The 18,985-nt window shown below is 43.1% G+C and overlaps 1 protein-coding gene and 1 long non-coding RNA gene across 2 annotated transcripts in view; both read right to left on the minus strand.

Annotated features, from left to right (window-relative positions):
- Window positions 1–18,985, minus strand: part of LOC116702410 (uncharacterized) — a 295,446-nt gene that overhangs the window by 194,614 nt on the left and 81,847 nt on the right. The gene's annotated exons all lie outside the window — the stretch shown is intronic.
- Window positions 1–18,985, minus strand: part of adamts17 (ADAM metallopeptidase with thrombospondin type 1 motif, 17) — a 116,652-nt gene that overhangs the window by 74,069 nt on the left and 23,598 nt on the right. Inside the window, 2 exon segments of the mRNA XM_032536540.1 lie at window positions 11,895–12,052; window positions 14,989–15,072. Of these exon segments, the coding sequence (XP_032392431.1) occupies window positions 11,895–12,052; window positions 14,989–15,072 (242 nt within the window).

An 18,985-nucleotide genomic window follows, 5' to 3' on the forward strand; every position in this document is an offset into this window, starting at 1 on the left:
ATCTTGACCAAGTAGGGCCAAAAACAATCAACATCTGTTGAATAAAAGGGCAGACAGAGGAGTCCGAGGCCCTCTGGTGGTAAATCCGCCATCTGCAAGACCTTAGGCGAGGCTCTCCATTGCTGACAGGCTGGACAATTGAGCTGGTGGTGCTTGATAGCCTGACGTGCTTGCAGCATACAGTACTGCCTCCGGAGTTCTGCATACACTTGCTCCACTCCTGGGTGTAACAGCCGTTCATTAAACTCCTTAACGAGGAGCTTCGTGGTTGGGTGACGTGGATCCAGTACAATAGGATGGATATCTTCCAAGTTAGCATTCTGTGGTCTCCGTAATCTCCCACCACCCCGAACAATACCAAGTGTGGAATCCCAATCAGGAGCAAGGCAGAATAGCCGGCTGCGAGAGGACATAGGTTTCTGGGCCCGAAGAGCAGTCACCTCTTCAGGGAAATTTTGCATTTGGCACTCTCTTAGCATTAAAGACTCTGCATCTTGATGACTAATGGACTGTTGGTCAGCAGGATTCTTCACTCTCTCCTGACATGCTGTTTGAGTTGCTTCGACGAGCTCCTTCTATGTATTGAAACCATTGGCATCAGGGACAGTAGAGCCGGTGTCCACTGCTGTTTAGCAGCAGAAGATAAGACCTTTCAATTTAGATGAGCTCACTGAAGTTGTGGGGTCAGGTCGTTTAAGCCAGTGTTCAGTGCCCTGTTTAAGGAAGGGTGGCCCTAGAGACCAAAATCAGCCAGAGCTAAGAGAGGTTTACCTCGGGTTATGTCATCTGAATTGAAAGGTGTTACCATCAGCTGGGTTGTTAAGTATATTGACATAACACCAATCTCATGTATCCGACAACTCTTGGATATCGGACACGCGTGTTCCAACAAATGCTTTGAAACGGCATGAATCTGATTGGAGCCACTCAAAGACGGTCGTGAAATCAGTCCACAGTGCCGTCCAGAGGTGGGTAGTAACGAGTTACATTTACTCCGTTACATTTACTTGAGTAAGTTTTTGAAAAAATTTTTACTTCTAGGAGTAGTTTTAAATCACTATACTTTTACTTTTACTTGAGTAGATAAGTGAAAAATAAACTGTACTCTTACTCCGCTACATTAGGCTACAATGAGCTCGTTACTCGTTACTAAGCTTCATTGTTTTTACCCCCGCGTACGTCTCATTTTAATGTTTTATTTTGACAGAGAGAGTCTTCCGCTGAAGGCTCTACCACGTGACTGTGCTTAACCAATCACAAGTCGTTGTTCAGTCATGTGACCATACTCGTTTCAGCAGCGCGACAGGTTAGCTTTACAGTCTTAGCAAAGACGTCAGAAGCAAAACGTCGCCAAGGCAACGCATACCAGGAGGACCCCCCCCCCCCCCGCCTCATAGTGAAAGCATGTTTACCTTTTAGGAAAAGTAGAAACAGCGAGGAAACGTAGCGGTAGTTGTAGTTTCTGCTGTGGAGAGGTGGAGGTTTGTCTTTTAGGTCACATAAAGTATGTTTTACACATGCAGTATCCATCCTAATTTGATGTGACAAGTCTCTCAAATAAGCTATTTTGTAATTAATAAATTAATTTTAATTTATTTTATTGATTGGATGAACTATAATTTGCCTAAATGTGATTATTTTGTATCTTTGTCGGTCTGATTGATGCTTACGTTACTCAACAGTTACTCACTACTTGAGTAATTTTTTCATCAAGCACTTTTTTTACTCTTACTCAAGTAATTATTTGTATGACTACTTTTACTTTTACTTGAGTCATATTATTCTGAAGTAACAGTACTTTTACTTGAGTACAATTTTTGGCTACTCTACCCACCTCTGGTGCCGTCCGACGTAGAGTAAGCATCATCTCTGTCTTCAGAAGCTTGGTCAGCTGAGCTCCAGCTAGTGCGGCACAGAGTTCCAGGCAGGGGATCGATAGCTGTCGTGTTGGAGCAACCCTTGACCTAGCCATCACTAATGATGTGTTCGACAGCACCTTCCCTTTGTACTGTCAGGTAGGCTACAGCGCCATAGGCCTGTTTTTATGCGCCGCAGAACATGTGGATATCAAACTCCAAATTTGCTCCATCATCCGGAGCAGGTAAGTAGCAGCGTGGAATAGATATTGTGCTAAGATTCTCTAGCTCCAACTCCCAGGCGCTCCATGCATTTCGGAGATCCAGATGCAAGACAGGTTCATCGAAATCTCTTCTCTTTTACCATAGCTGCTGAATGAGCACCTTAGCCCGTGTGGCACTATGAATGGCATTTTAAACTCCAGAGGATCATACTGACTGGGCAAAACCTGGTAAGCTTTTCTAATACTTTCTAATAATAATAATTTTTTCCAAACAATTGTTAAATGTCTGTTATAATATTGATCTTTTTTGCATACACCATGGGCCGGTGATGATAACCAAGGGTGTCTTCTGTGCAATTCCACCTGAGGCCTAGAGCATGTTCTAAGGGGTTGGTTCTGTTCTGAACTAGCCATTGGTCTGTAGCAACTGACCTTGCTTTGGTAGGCCTTGCTCTACTGATGGTTGAATGTCAGGATGACTGTACTGGTAATGAAGAGCGTGCATCTGCAAAGTGAAAATGGCAGAGCAGGGACTACACGTTGCACCAAATGGCCGCACCTGCCATTTATGTACATCAGGTTGGTCCTCGCTTTAGCGACATGCCCTGGTGTTGGAATGAGTAGCTGAAGACCAGCCTTTGTTTGCTGTTGTGATGTACCAAGTGATGAGGAAGGTACCAAGATTCTTCTGACTGATTCACCTCCTCAGGCTGTAGCTTGGTGATATAACCTGCTTGGGCAACCTTGGCAATCTCTGGTAAATAGACAGCCGCTTTCTCTGGTCTTTCTTGAGCTATCTCTCTGCGCTCCTCAGGTTAGCTGTGACTGCCTGAATGAAACTTTTCAGCTTGGGTGCACCTGACTTGCGCAGGAGAGGAGCAGCATAATGATGAACTCCCCCCACGTTGACCCGCTGAATTCTGTCTTCAAGAAGACTCCTGATCCTCTCTGGAGCGGGTAACCACCTTCTCATTTCAATAAGGGAGGACATCAAGCTGCCATCATTTCTTAAAATTTCTGTAAATGAGATCCTCCAGACATTCTACAGATAGGATGAGGCACCGAGAAACCAAAGTGTTGTTTGGATCACACCCTCCAGCACCTTGTAGTGCCCACCCAAGAGCGGTACAGATGGCTATGGGGCCGCCTTTTGCACTTTGGCGCACCGGCTCAATGGCGGTGATGAGGTGAATGAGGTGGTATTAGCACTAGAGGTTGTGCATTATGGAAGGGGTGAAGCGGTATCTTCCACAGATGAGCGTGCTGTCTGTTACTAGGCAATTCTGGCCCACCAAATCCAGGCCTGAAGCAGTGAAGGCTCCCTGGACCTTATAGCGCTTCCCTGGATTATATTTGGGGGAAATCTCAAAAGGTAACCCTGGATCCAATGGGTTGAGTAATGTCAGGTTGTACGGTACGGAGGGCAAGGCTCTCCTGCATACCAGCTAACTGAAGCTGCTTTACAGCAGCAGGTAGGATCATGGTTTGCTAAGCACCGTCATCCAAGACTGCAAAGGTTTCCATTGACTTGGAGTTGTTATGTAGTAAGACTGGCACAACTTTCAGAAGCACGTTGCCCGACGGGATGGAGGGTGTCAGAGCCGACTCTTAGAGGTGCCAGACGGATGGTTAAGTGTACAATTTTGGGTTAAACCATGGAGGACTCAAAGATGAATGCCGCCACAGTCCCTGCAGGGTTTCTTGAGGTTTCAAGTCTCCGGCGAATGAGAATGAGCGCACCTCCATCCAATCAGTTCCTTGTAGGTTGCTCTTTAATGCTGTTGCAGCAAGTAATTTAGTGCTCTTTGCTGTTACAGAAAAAGACACCTTGAACGGCTTCTTGGGTTTGGCTGGATAGGAGGGCAAAATACCTTGGGCTTTGCTGGTTCTAAACCATGGTAGATGGTTGCACTGTGGCTCCTGGTCTTGCCTGGACCCTTTTCCTTATAATTTGGAAGCTTCTCTTGTTTGTAGCGTTGTAGTAACCAACTGGACAACCGCTGTTGTTGGGCCATGGATTGGAGCCATCCGGTAAAGTCCTGTAGATTGTAGGGGTTCAAGCTTGTAGAGTTGAGCTTCCCCTGTAGCTGTAGGGACTCAAATCTATCACAGAGATATTTCGGTAGCTTGCTGAGCAGACGGTCCACCTGTGAGCAGCAATTAAGCTTGATACCTTGGGGTCCCTCCAGTGAGAGCAGCATGCCGACTAGGCGGTGAACCTATAGGGAGAAGCTGTGGAAGCTACGGGCATTGTTAGGTTTCACATCAGGGGAAGTGAGAATTGCCGCAATTTCACTCTGAGCCAGCTGGTGTGGTTGGCCATATTGTAGCTGTAGAGCCTGCATAGCAACTGAGTATGGGTATGAATGGTGGCGGCAGGACTGGCTTATCACCTGAGCTTCTGGGAGTTTAAGATGTTCCAGCAGTACTTGATATTTGTATTTTTCAATCAGTCCCAGGGGAGGTTTGAGGAGGTTATTCAAAGCCAGTTTCAGATTGGCGAACTCTCTCTCGCTGTCGGATGAGAAATCCGGAATAGTGGGTTTTGGTGCCCCATTCAATGTGGAAGGAGGTGGGCCAAAGCCAGGTGGTGCAACAGTCTGGGCTGAGGACAGCTGAGACGGGGCCGCTTGTGCTGAGCCATTCACTAGTGAAGCAGAGGTAAGAGGGTTTGAGGCAATTAGGGTAAACGGATATGTAGAAGTGTAGTAGGCGAGAGAGTAGCCCACAGAAAAACGGGACCGGTCTCTTGTCGTGGCGTTTAGCACAGTCTGAGAGCCTTGAGGCATGTTAGACTGTAGACATGAAGGATCTGGAGCTGGTAACGGCCTTTGCCCTGGAGGTGGGGCAGACTGATCAGGGATAGCATAGGGATAGGACGGTCTAGTGGTCTGTGATGGTACAGGTCCTGGACTGGCGGGTTGCTGCAGAATGACGGGTTGTGGAGTTATCGTGCCAGAAATGGGTGAAAAGAGGGAGCCCTGCTGTTGCTGTGGTGTTGGATGAATTGGTCTGAATCCAAACTTACAAAATTAAGGGCTGGGGGACTGTGTGTCCCTTCCTGTTCAACCATTCAATTTATCCGCCTGTGTGAAGGAGCCCCACTTACTTCTTCCTCTCTTAAGTATGATGTAATACGCTCCACTAACTCCTGGTGTCGGCGCTGGTGTGCCTCGTACTGAGCTAGTTTGCTGGGAAGTTGAGCGATTTCAGCAACCTCTTGCCTTTCCGTGCCATATAGGGACTCAACTAGGTTCCTTAATGAATCCATACTCAGAAGGTCCGCAGCTTGGGAGGTGTTTGTGCCCAGGTTGGAGGTTATATCTGCCTGGCCACCACTCACTGCTGCTCCTTTCTGCTCCTCTGGCTCTCTCTCGGGAAGACAGAAGGAAAGGGCAAGTTGGTGATGGTTGTCATCAAGGACGTAATCCTCCAAATACCTGGGGGTGCGATGTGCCTGGCTGTTCTCCCTCTTGGATCAGGTTGGGAGAGAGATGTTGCTTCTTCTGATGACATCTTCTGAAGTAGCCAATAAATCCGGGTCAAAAGACCAATGTTGGGTTTTTAACCCTGTGAATGCTGGATGGCGAGTATTAGCCGCTTCACGGCTCTACTCAGAGAGCACGAGTCACCACATGGAGTTCAACTTTTTACTTGGTAGTGCATTACAAGCTGTGAAAATAAACCCCCAAAAAGTACATTAACGTACCATGAGACAATGTCTCTGACTTCTGTACAGGCAACTGCCATAATGAAAATAACACAAAGCGTTGAGGCGATTTCTGACGTAACTTTCTGACAGGACTTTGGCTAGGCCACTCCAAAGTCTTTATTTTGTCTTTCTTCAGCCATTCGGTGGTGGACTTGCTGGTGTGTTTAGGATCATTGTCCTGCTGCAGAACCCAAGTTCGTTTCAGCTTGAGTACACGAACAGATGGTCGGACATTCTCCTTCAGGATCTCTTGGTAGACAGCAGAATTCATAGTTCCTTTTATCACGGCAAGTCTTCCAGGTCCTGAAGCAGCAAAACAGCCCCAGACCATCACACTATCACCACCATATTTTACTGTTGGTATAATGTTCTTTTTATGAAATGCAGTGTTCCTTCTACGCCAGATATACTTGGACACACACCTTCCAAAGAGTTCCACTTTTGTCTCATCGGTCCACAGAATGTTGTCCCAAAAGTCTTGGGGATCATCAAGATGTGTTGTGGAGAAATTGAGACAAGCTTTGATGTTCTTTTTGCTCAGCAGTGGTTTTCTCCTTGGAACTCTGCCATGCAGGCCATTTTTGCCCAGTCTTTTCCTGATAGTGGAGGCATGAACGCTGACCTTAACTGAGGCAAGTGAGGCCTGCAGTTCTTTGGACGTTGTTGTGGGGTCTTTTGTGACCTCTTGGATGAGTCGTTGCTGCGCTCTTGGGGTAATTTTGGGCGGCCGGCCACTCCTGGGAAGGTTCACCACTGTTCCATGTCTTTGCCATTTGTGGATAATGGCTCTCACTGTGGTTCGCTGGATTCCCAAAGCTTTGGAAATGGCTTTATAACCCTTTCCAGACTGATAGATCTCAATTACTTTCTTTCTCAATTGTTCCTGAATTTCTTTGGGTCTCGGCATGATGTGTAGCTTTTAAGGATCTTCTGGTGGACCTTACTGTGTCAAGCAGCTCCTATTTAAGTGATGCCTTGATTGTGAACAGGTGTGGCAATAATCAGGTCTGGGTGTGGCAAGAGAAATTGAACTCAGGTGTGGACAACCACAGTTATAGTATGTTTTAACAAGGGGGGCAATCACTTTTTCACACAGGGCCATGATGGTTTGGATTTTTTTTCACCTTTAATAATAAACACCTTCATTTACAAATTGTATTTTGTGTTTACTTGTGTTGTCCTTGACTATTGTTTAAATTGGTTTGATGTTCCGAAACACTTAAGTGTGACAAACATGCAAAGGAACAGGAAATGAGGAAGGGGGCAAACACTTTTTCACACACACTGTATGTCTTTGCAAAAATTGACTCAATGGGCTTTACCAAGCTGTGAATATTAGAATACTTTTTGACAGTTTTGGCACTGAAACATTATTACAAAAGCTGTTGGGATTAAAATGAGCCATTTCTTGTAAATAAATCTTGATTAGAAATATATTTCAGCGGCACTTCAGGTCAACTTGTACACAAGCGACAAGACTTTTGTCAGGGACTGTAGATTCCACACAGATTATAAATTAGGCTTGTCCCGGGTGATGGGTGGGACAGTGTTTGGTCAATCTTTTCAGGTTGCATATTTACCAACAAAACCAGGAAGTCCCCATTCAGGGTTATACACTGGCTTCAAATTACTCTGGTGGAATGTAACAAATTTTAATTATTTATACTACACTTCAGTATCAAAAGCCGGCTTGGTTTAACTTTCCACTGTTCAAACAACGCCACTTTGGTTTGGTCGAAATAAACCTATTTAAATGTGAAAATATGATGGCTATACGAGTATGGTTTATTTAAATGAAGTCTGGTGAGTCTGGTGCTGATGATTTCGGAGGTTTTTCGGGAGCTTCAAACACTTAATAGCCTGTTAGCAAGAAAAACTGGACCGGTCTTAGCCAATTAGTCACTTAGACACCAATGAATGGGAAAACAGCGCTGGGAAATACCGCTAATACTGGAAAAGTTTTTTTTATTGCAAGGAGATGTGTTCTTTTTCAACTCTGTCCCTACGGTTTTACATTGGATTCAGAGTGTTATGGATCTTATTCCTTTAGATCTATAAGCTTCTGCTTCAAGGACAAAACTTTTAATTTTTTTTGTTTTTCCTTGTGGAACCATTTCTTTGGAGATGGCCTTACAGACTAGGGTGGTCTCTACAGACTAGGGTGGCCAGAGATCTCAAGGTACATTTCCTTGTAGGTCTTATGTGTAACAGAATTGTTAAAACCCTATGTCTTTGGCTCTCTTTTTGTTCTCCGTTTTATTTTTCATTTTCCCCAGACACTGTAACTCAGTTAGACTAAGCCAATTTGTGCGACTCAACTGTTCTTCCCTTCGCTGGGGAACAGTAGCCAGAGCTGGCAGCTTTCCTAGACTCCAGCGCTTGATCAGCTGGACGTGGGAACGTTAAACTGGATGTAAAGCCCGTTGTGAAGGAACCGGGGATAAACAGACATAGAGGGCTTCAGCTGCACATGGAAAATGCACAGCAGAGGGGAGGAGAATGGAAGGAACAAGAGAGAGAAAGGAGAGAAAGATGGTGAAACAGGGATGGAAAGGACGGTTGATTTAGAAAACAGATGATGGAAAAAAAATATACAGGAGGACCTCTACACATGGCAGGTCAAGAGGCTAAGTAGGTACACACTAATCCACTGCAGAATTGTAAACTGCGCTGAAAATAGTTAATAAAGTACAAGTATAAATGTTTTGCTTGTGCTGATGTTACCCATTACATCTTCAAAGAAGGTAAACTCCGCACAACAGCTTAATGCTGTGGAAAAATACTTTAATAGTGCATATATGGCACCCAGCGAAAATTTGGCCTTAATTAAGTGTGCCTTATATGCATTATTAAGGTATTTTTCGGAGCATTAAGCTGTTGTGCCTTGGTAGATTTCTAAGGACTATGGTTAACAGCTCCTCAGATCTCTGCATGGTAAATCCAGACAGCTAGCTAGACTATGTGTCTAATCTGAGTTTTCTGTTGCACGACCAAAACAACTTTTGAATGTACACATGTTCCACCAAAACAAGTTCCTTCCCGCTTAGAGCCACCCAAGACGATTGTGATTGGCTAACAGAACTGTCAAACCAGGGCACGTTTTTATCCCATCCCAGAATCTTCTGTGGACTAGCCAGACCTTCCCCCACAGTGCTGTGGAGGAAGTCTTGGAATGTGAGACTACTGCTTTTGCAACATTTTAAATGTACGGAAATGTCAACCTTTCATCAAATCAGGTCTAAGGTATCATGTTCTAAATGTCTTTTCATTTAGAGAAGCTCTAATCTTGTGAGTGACATGAAATCATCCAGAGGCCAGAGATATCTTGTTATTGTTCTCTAAGAGGCAGTTAATAAGCTGTACAGACTCACCGCAAGTGTGTCATCCACATCCACTATAGCACAGCAGAACGGCAATACAGCCACACACGCACACACCAAGGCCGGTGACCGCGCGTGCGCTACAGGAAACCTGAGAGCACTGTGACATGCTTTCATTTGCCTGCATGCTGCCTTGCTCTCACCCTAACTGCTGCTGGCAGCATCCCCTTCCTCCCCATCCAGCAGATGTGAAACCTGAATGATCTTGTCCTAACACAGGGTGCCTTATGACAGAGGTGGTGGGGGGGTTTATAACAAACCACCTCTGTAACAAAAGGCCACAGTGTTCATGCCCTTCTCCCTCTCCTTGCAGCATGAGGAGACAGGATCAGATCTGAAAGCAGACATGAGTACTCATTTAAACAAAAGGACTCCTTTTACCCACTCCCCCCTCCCAGCAGGTAATAATAGCTAATCCCAAATTAGGAATGTGTCATGTTGTGCCAGGCTCTGCCCGGTTGGGAATGAAGCAGGAGGATGGAGAGCTGACAGGCGGAGGAATTACTTAGAAGTGATTACACATGAGACTTCACCAAGTCAGGAGCTGGACAGGGACTTATCACTAGAACTGCTATTAGTCCATGAGCCAGGGCCCCAAATTTGGGCCATCGGTATCATCTTGGGGGACAAAATTGCATTGGGATTTTTTAAAGATATACACCCCTAGTACTAAAAACTCCCGATAGCAGCAGTGCAAAACATAGTGCAACTTTACATTCTCCTATGTGCTGATTTACTAGCACCAGAGCCCTTGAAAGACTGACTAGCTCCGTTTGAAATGTTAGCTAAAATTATGGTACTCACGGTAGCAATACTGTGGTAGTAGGCTATGCAGTTCGGGACTACAAATGTAAAAATCTATCTGCTTGTTTATGTATACATTCAGCCAGTTGGAACAGAAGAACACACCAGAATAGGCCTGTTTAGTCAGCAGTATTTGATGGCCGCATTGTTACACTTATGAAATGCAATTCATTATGGAAGTAATCCAAGTTTTCAGAATACGTTACTCAGATTGAGTAACGTAATGGAATATGTTGCAAATTACAACATATACCATGTTAGCTGACGGCCACCCCATAGTCACACGGTATTGCAAGTTTTACTACCCATTTGTGTATGTTTTTTCAAGTAGCCATTTTGTGCCTTGTGCTAAAAATTACAAAGAGTATAAAATCTCACGGTGCGTCATCTGCCATCTTGATATCGCGTGGCTTAGCTATCCAAGTGATCTCGTCACCTCCCCCTCTTTCACACACACACACACACACACACACACACACACACACACACACACACACACACACACACACACACACACACACACACACACACACACACACACACACACACACACACACACACCACCCATTCTGTTCACTTTATAAATATGACATAAATTAATCAAATTAATTAAGATCTTATTTGTGCCGTAGTATAGTATTTTCAAAGAGAACACCACCTATGAGACTGTTCAGTTATTGGTCCTTGATTCCAGGGTGATGTCCCATTTTGATCGTTTGTCAATTTGGTAAAAATATGAATACACATATTCATAACTTTATTAATATTGATAAAACATCTTTGAAAAATTGCTAATAATTGAATTTGTACCTTGGGCAAGACACTGAACCCTGAGTTGTCCTGATGCTGCGCCATCAGAGTGTAAATGTGTTTGAGTTTATCTGATGACAGGTGGCACCTCGGCCACAGTGTGTGAATGGTACTATGTGAAAGTGCTTTGAGTAGTCGTTGAGATTAGAAAAGCGCTACATAAGAACATTCCTTTTATATTTCCATACAGTAGTGAAAGGCAATCTTTGCATTTCCCCAATATTAGGAGCGGGTGGACTGCCACATAATGTGTCCGGGGAGCAACTTTGGGGTTCAGTGCACTCAAGTACACTTTGACATGTGGTCGGAGGAGCCTGGGATTGAACCGCCAGTCTTGTGGCCAAGGGCCAACCCACTCTACCTCTGACCACAGCAGGCTTTTATCAGAACGCCCATATCTTGTAAATGAGAAACCTGGTTTCTGAAATCTGGTTAGAGGATAAGAGAAACCTAATTTCCCCAGCTACATTCCTCCAGGAGAGAGCTGATTTCTTGGCAATGTATAAAGGAAGCACATGACAAAGACTTCAAACTTTTCAAACAGCTGGAACAAGCTTATCACATGAAGCAAGACCTGGCATTCAAAATAATCAAAATAATTAATGAAACAACACCAACAGAAAAAAACATCAAGGATCCAAAATAAATTGGTTCCCACTGCTTAAAATTGGACTATTGGTAAAAAAAAAAAAAAATCTGACGCAATTGCCCCATGAAGAAAGTCCTCTTACTGCAGAGTCAGTCTGTCAAACACAGATACGTACAGGTACAGCCTAAGATCACTTTGTATTAAAAAATAAACAGTTGAACATGGGGGGAAATTACATATTTGATAATATAAAGTGGAAAAAAGGAGCAAGCCACGTTGGATATCTAATCCCAACCAACAATGAAACAACTTTGTTTTGGGTTAGATCAGGTGATTAGTGTTTCAAAATAGTTTGAATTAATTAGTTATTTCATTCAAACTTGAAAAAGTAACCCTATTATAGCCCTATTCTTTCTAGTGAAGATGAAAACAGCTGCCCAAACAACAGGGCTTTTTACACATTTAATACATGTAGCATTCATTAGGATGCATTCAGCCGAGGAAGAGCTGGCTACATACCTGGTGACCAGCACAGCAGCGTCCACTGGTGGGATGTCCTCCCTTCCCCCTGGAACGTGGTTGGTGCCGAGGTACCGGGGTCCCCCAAACTCCTGATACTGCCAATGACAGAAGCTCTCCAGAGATCTTTCTCCATGATGGCCCACCTTAAGCTTTTCCTGAACAACAGATTCAAAGCAGATTCACTTCATCCATTCTGTTTTTTCGTCACACAAGCTGTGCTGGAAACCGTTCCCTATCACGGAAATAGTTCCCTATATAGTGTGTTTTCTGAAGTGGTGTTCGAACTCTTAGGGGTTAATTTTATTCACTATATAGTCCACTATAAAACACCCTGAGGACATCTACATGTCAAAATTAACAGCTGCTTATAGCGCCCCCTGCTGGCAACAGAAAATCAGCCTTACATGACAAACATCATCCGATTTACATGAAACTTATGATATGGGGTCTACATGTGATACTGCCCCCTATACTTTAACCACGCCCATACATTATGGCCATGCCCCTTTCATAACTTTTTTCATTTAAGGTAGACTCTTGTGTGAGGTCTCATTTTGGTGACGGTATTACAACTAATGGTAGTCTTGTGGGAAGTATCATTGCACTAGGCGGAGAGCCCCTTATACTTAGGCTAGGCCCTCTTCCATAACTCTTTTATCAAAGAGAGTCCCTTTTTCATTGGTGATGTCCCAGCCCCTTACACTTGGTACAACATTTGACAGACACCATTTCCAACGCCGCACACTCCACCATGTGCGCTGTGTTTGATGGTTGTGCAAATGTACGGTCGCATGGAGTGGCGTCAGCCAGTAACTCCGACGCCCAAGGAGGTGTTTGGGCCCTTCCAACGCTGCTTGCAGCTTTTATTTGACATTGACTTGAATCTTTTCCACACAGACAAAAGTGAGACATGGGTTGTCAGTTTTAGCCTAATGTTTGCCCCCTCTGTTTAAGCTTTATGTAGAAAAATAGCAAAAACAACAACAGTTGTGTATGTGATGCTTTTGTGGTTGTAAATAAAACTTTTAACCCTAACAAACTTATTGAACAAAATGATATTTTGAACAGATGGCAGATCTAAATTAAAAGTTAAAGGATCACAAACGATTTTACATTTAATCCTGACGGAGAAAAGGATGAATGAACCAAATGTCATGGCAAACCATTTACTAGAGATTAGGGATGTAACAATGCACCGTGAATTATGGAACGCGGTTTTTTAAATAAATACATAAATAAATGACTAAATAAATACATTATTTATTATTAAAAATAAATATGCCTTTGAAATACATCACAAAATAAATGAGGCAATAAATACATAAACAATTAAAGGAATAGGCCACTGTTGAAAATCCCCTAATATATAGTAAAAATAGGTGGGCCAACAAATTTTTTGTCTGTGTATGCACATGTTAGTCCGGGTAAACACTGGCAGTGCCGCCGCTAGTTAGCTCAACGTACTGAATCCCATGTTTCCATTAGCATGATGTGAGTAAAAGTGAGCCAACAAAAAACAACAACCTAAGTACTTATTTTGGCCTGTGTATTCACAACGAATCCAATTAGCAATGCAGATTAAGACTAGACAATTTCCTAGGCAGATACTGACTTGGGAAAATATTGGGTGGAAGCACAGCTGAAGCACTGCTACATGTAGAGATGATGCAGCACCTTAAACCCCCCAACTTCCGTCAACATACCCGGCGTGAATAACTGCCTGTTTCCTACAGTAGACAGTGAATGGCGATGAACATGGCGGACTTTGTGAGAGACGAAGAGGAAGACTTCTCCGACAGTCCTGATCCAGAAGCCTACCTCTACGAACCAGAGTTTTCAGAAGAGAAGCTGCGTGCTTTGAAAATAGAACAAGAGGAGGAGGGGGTCGCGATCACTCAACAGCCCAAGGACGTGAGGCATCCTGCAGTCCTCGACAATTTTTTCGGTGTGATAAGGTCAACTGGAAAAAATGTCGAATGGACCCATTAAACAGCTGTCCACAGAGTAAGTGATCACTGTAAACATGACACATGGTTACTTTATGGGATAGATCGACCCATATTAGACCTGTACTCACACAGTTAATGCGTGATTTCTCGGCGCCATGTAGCAGTGCTTCGGCGCTGACGGAGCAACACAACCGTCAGCTCGCGGGGCTCTGTTCCCAGCCTTCAGTTACCTATGTGGTCAGAACAATGGGATGGCGGAGGAGAGGGTTCATTTTCTTTTTTGGTACAGAGCACCACGAGCTGCCGGTTGTGTTGCTCCGTCAAGTCAACGCTAGTTGGTGGTTCTGTTGACCCAGAATAGGTGACTGTGGCTGGGTACAGCCCCACAAACTACCGGTCATGGTGCACTTTGACTTTGCCAGACTTTTTGTTTTGCTAACGGCTCTCTTCTGAATGTGAGAGAGCCTAGGCCCCTAATTTGCATATCAGAATTGGAAATAAATAGAGAGGGAAATCAATAAGTATGGGATTAGGGAATCAAGGTCCATGGAAACAAATAAATGTGGATTCATGAAATAAAAGTACCATGAAATAATTAAAAGTCAAACCTTTCAATATATGTAACTGTTTTTTTTTTTTAATGTATTTATTCATTTATTTATTTAATATTGAATAAAACGGCATTCCATAGTGAATCGGTTAAAAACAGTGATAAATGTATTAAGATTTCAACCGCTTGAGATAATTATATTGTTCTATAAATTATTAGGATTACATCCTAGGGTGTAATCTACTTTAGATTTCACTTGTTTGACTTCAGACATCACTTTATCTTCTTAGTTTATTTTTTTGAAGTTTTTTTTCTATTTATTATTTAGTTATTTTTTGTGGGATTTGTTTTGACTTTTTAGTTTTTTTAAGATAATTTAAAATTTCAGTGTCACTCTTGATAAGAGAACCTCAGTTGTTTGGCACAGTTCACATAAATAAAGGAACATTTTCAGCAATTTGTCTGCAGCTCTTTCTGTTAAAAAAATTGTGAGAAAATTGTTTCGTGAACCTAATCGTGAGTTGAGTGTACCATTACATCTGCACTGTAGACGTATCAAACTGTGTCAAAAAGAAGGAAAGATCAGGCTTACTGGACGTCTGTGAAGCAACACCAGCTTGGTGACACGAATGTTGATCCTGACTCCCAGACTCTGGTGGTGGAACATGTTGTAGACCTGCAAGAGACAGAGCAACAGTACTTCATATTTCACCGGCATGGAGGAAAGGGTGTAAAGGACAGACAAATGAGCAGAGAAGTGGTCCAGTTTTGTAATGATATCCTATGAGACATGAGCCACAGACACAATGTCATTTTTGTTCAGGCCTTTAATTCAGAGTGCTTGTTGTCTTTTTCTGGCTCTGGGCCTCCGTCTCATGGAGGCTGGTAAACTGTTGTGGTAATGCCATCAAGACAGGAACAGTTGAGCCAAGAGGCCGAGAGACCTTCTCACACACAAGTCAAACTCCACTGGCTACAAAAGGTAGTCTGTTTCTATAGAAGTCTATGAGAAAATAAGCCTACTTCTACCTTGACTTATTACCTCAGTAAACATTTTCATAAGACGTGTATGGTCTCAATCTTTAGTTTCAAGTCTTCTTTGATAAAGCATATTGTTCATTTTGTAAATGGTTCTATTTATGTTTAAATAGACAATACAACAGGGGATGCTTTAGGACCTGTCAATCAGGACAGAGGCATAGCAATGCTAACCATGGCACTGTGTAAATTAAAAATAGACCTGAACCTGTTTTTGGGTGTTTTTTTGTATTTTTAAAGATAGTTTTTGTGGTATTTTGGCCTTTAATGGATAGAACAGTTGCAGACAGGTAAGTGAGGAGAGAGGGAGAAGACATATAGCAAAGGTCCACAGGACGGATTCATACCCTGGGCCGCTGCTGTAAGGACTGAGTCTTTGTACATGGGGCGTGAGCAGATTTGGCTTTAAAAGTCCAGGTCTTGCGATATCTGTCTCCAACAATACAATGAAGGAGATTAGACTTTCATTCATGTTGCTCAGTATGGAAAAGTTAGATCAAACAAATTGAGCATCAGCCTCTCTTTCTGGAAACTATATCCCTGTTGCTCTGGATAATCCACAGAACCCACTGGTAAAATAAACGTAGGTCCAGTTCTAAATACACTTAAGGAAATTAGTATTTGGATGCTGCCCCATCTTCTAATGAAAGCGAGTAATTGTACAGTCCTTAGCCACGGACTTATATTGGATATTATTTGACGGCCATTATGCATTTTGACTTAAGGGTTAAGGATGATGACTTAAAGGTTAAGGATGATTTTATTTATAATACATAGTTACAAATAACCAATATTTGTAAAAACTCTTTTTTTGAAGTTCACATTTTGCGTACGCCTTTTGCTACACATAAAAGTAATTTCTCACAGACAAGACAGGACTAATGAGTAATGGTAATGTCCATTTATGGCAAACTGCAGGAGTGAAAATGAGGATTGTGTGTGTGCTCCCAGATCAGAATCAGCAATGGCAATAAAGAAAAAAAGCTTCATTTTATAAGTACATATTTTACACATACAAGGAATTTGTTTTGGTGTTATTGGTTCCTCTCACACATTCTCCAAATAGAATATAAATAAAAGTATAAGTAAATGTACACAGAATTTATTAAATTAAAAAAAATATTAAATAATAATAATAATAATAATAATAATAATAATAATAATAATAATAATAATAGGAGCAGTACAGCAGAGTGAGTACAGTGTTTTGTAGAGCCAGATGTGGAGTGCGGAGAGTGCCAGGGTGGGTTCAGGGCCTTGTTGATAAGGATAGTTGCGGAGGGGAAAAAACTGTTCATGTGGCGTAAGGTTTTGGTCCTGATGGACCTCAGCCTCTGGCCAGAGGGGAGTGACTCGAAGAGTTTGTGACTGCGGTGGGAGGGATCAGCCACAAGTTTTCCAACACACTTCAGAGTCCTGGTGGCGTACAGGTCCTGAAGAGGTGGCAGATTGCAGCCAATCATCTTCTCTGCTGACCGAATGACACGCTGCCGTCTGCCCTTGTCCTTGGCAGTGCTAACAGCGTACCAGATGGTGATGGAGGATGTGAGGATGGACTCGATGATGGCTGTGTAGAATTGCACAATCATTGTTTATTGCAAGTTGAATTTCTTTAGCTGCCGCAGGAAGTACATCATCTGTTGTGCTTTCTCGACCGGTTCCTACAGCTGCTACGAGCGCTAGTGGGACACCTAGAGGCCGGGAGGCTTTAATGTGCCCTCAGCCCTTAAGTTAACTTTTTGAACTTCAGCTCCCACTTGAGATCTTGGGAGATGAAATTTCCCAGAAAGACTCCACAGTGTCATTTGTGGAGTTGCAGAGGGGGGAGATGATCTCTGACCATCTCCGCTGTCTTTAGAGCATTATTTTGCTTGCACCAGATCACCATGTAGTTAGCTTCCCACCTGCAGGCGGACTCGTCACCATCAGAGATGAGTCAGATGAGGGAGGTGTCGTCCGTAAATTTCAGAAGCTTGACGGACTGGTGACTGGAGGTGCAGCTGTTGGTGTACAGGGAGAAGAGCAGAGGAGAAAGAACACAGCCCTGGTCTGTGAGTCGGAGACGTGTTTTCCGAACTTAGTTTCTGCCTGTAGGCGGGGATCAGGTGGACAAAAAAGAATGTTTTCCTCTCTGGTCGGGCATTTAATAAACTGTCTGTAGAGAGTTTAGAGAGTTTGTAAGTGAGGTTTTCTTTATTAGGTTTCCAGCAGATCATTCCAGGCTCGAAATGGAATCCAGCAGTGGTTATGCGGCAGCATTTCACATTCTGTTGCTCATTAAGAATTAAGAATCTCAACAAAAGACACTTCTAAAAAATATATTGACAGAAAAGAGGAAGAGGAGAAAACTACGAAATCATCTGGGCAGTGCGGGCGGAGCATCAAGACCACTGTGGCTGCAAGGCAGATCATTTTTTGAGAAATCCAAACTGAGGCATGGCGGCCATGATCCCTGCCCTGGTCATAACCCAATGTCTGTGGCTTTTCAAATGTTTATGAGCACATTGTAATTTGAAGCTTCACATTATTCAGAAGAAGAGACAATGAGGAATGAAAACCAAATTATAAAAAAAAGGGTGGGTGGGCATGAGCATATTTACATAAAACCTCTAAATCTGCTAGTCTGTTGAATGAATGCTTTACATAGTTTCTATAAATTAAATAGCATTTGAAGTTGGACTTCATAAACCCTTGGGAAGGGAGTCAGAAGACTGAAGGTGTGGACCAAAGTACGGAGTGTGGACTGGTAGCTAGAGAGGGGCCAGTTCACCTCCTGGGCACTGCCAAGGGGCTCTTGAGCAAGGCACGGACCCCCCCAACTGCTCCAGTAATCACCCTGACATCTCTTCATTTGTGCATTTATAGGACCTGAGCGTGTGTGCGTGCGTGTGTGTTAGGGCTGCACGATTATGGCCAAAATGACAAAATGATAATCACGATTATTTTGATCAATATTGAGATCACGATTAATTAAAACGATTAATTGTTGATTTTAACAAAAACAATTTTTTTTGTCACATAGGCTATTTATAACTGCTTTCACATCCATATTGTGCTACATTCCTCCTATGTTGAAGTTGAATGTTGTACATACATACAGCTGCAACACATGTAACTAAAAATTATCTGAAATAAATAGCCTAGGATGTATTTAAAAAAAAAATTCTCTCTGAGAAAGCTCCTTCACTTGTTTTCAACAATAACTGATTAAAAGAGATGGGAAAAGAGGGGGAGTGCAATGGACTGAAGCGTTACTACTCAGAGTGACGGCTGACTCATTATGAATGGGTCCAGCATGGGTCAAATGGCAGGTCAACAGAGTTATACATGTGTGTATGAAATGTCTGTATCGTCACTGAGTTGCATTTTTATGAACTATGATATTCTGTCCATGGGTCACATCTCTCACCCAGGTCCAGCAGGCTCCGTCTCACACGCTATTACTCTACGAACTGAACTTAGTTGCATTCAATAACTTCTTCTGTGTTTTTGCCGTGGCCGCCGCGATAGCAAAGTTACCAATGGAAACACTGGTACAAATACAGGTTTTC

This window comes from Etheostoma spectabile, chromosome 15 (assembly GCF_008692095.1).
Source record: "Etheostoma spectabile isolate EspeVRDwgs_2016 chromosome 15, UIUC_Espe_1.0, whole genome shotgun sequence".
NCBI classification, from domain to species: domain Eukaryota; kingdom Metazoa; phylum Chordata; class Actinopteri; order Perciformes; family Percidae; genus Etheostoma; species Etheostoma spectabile.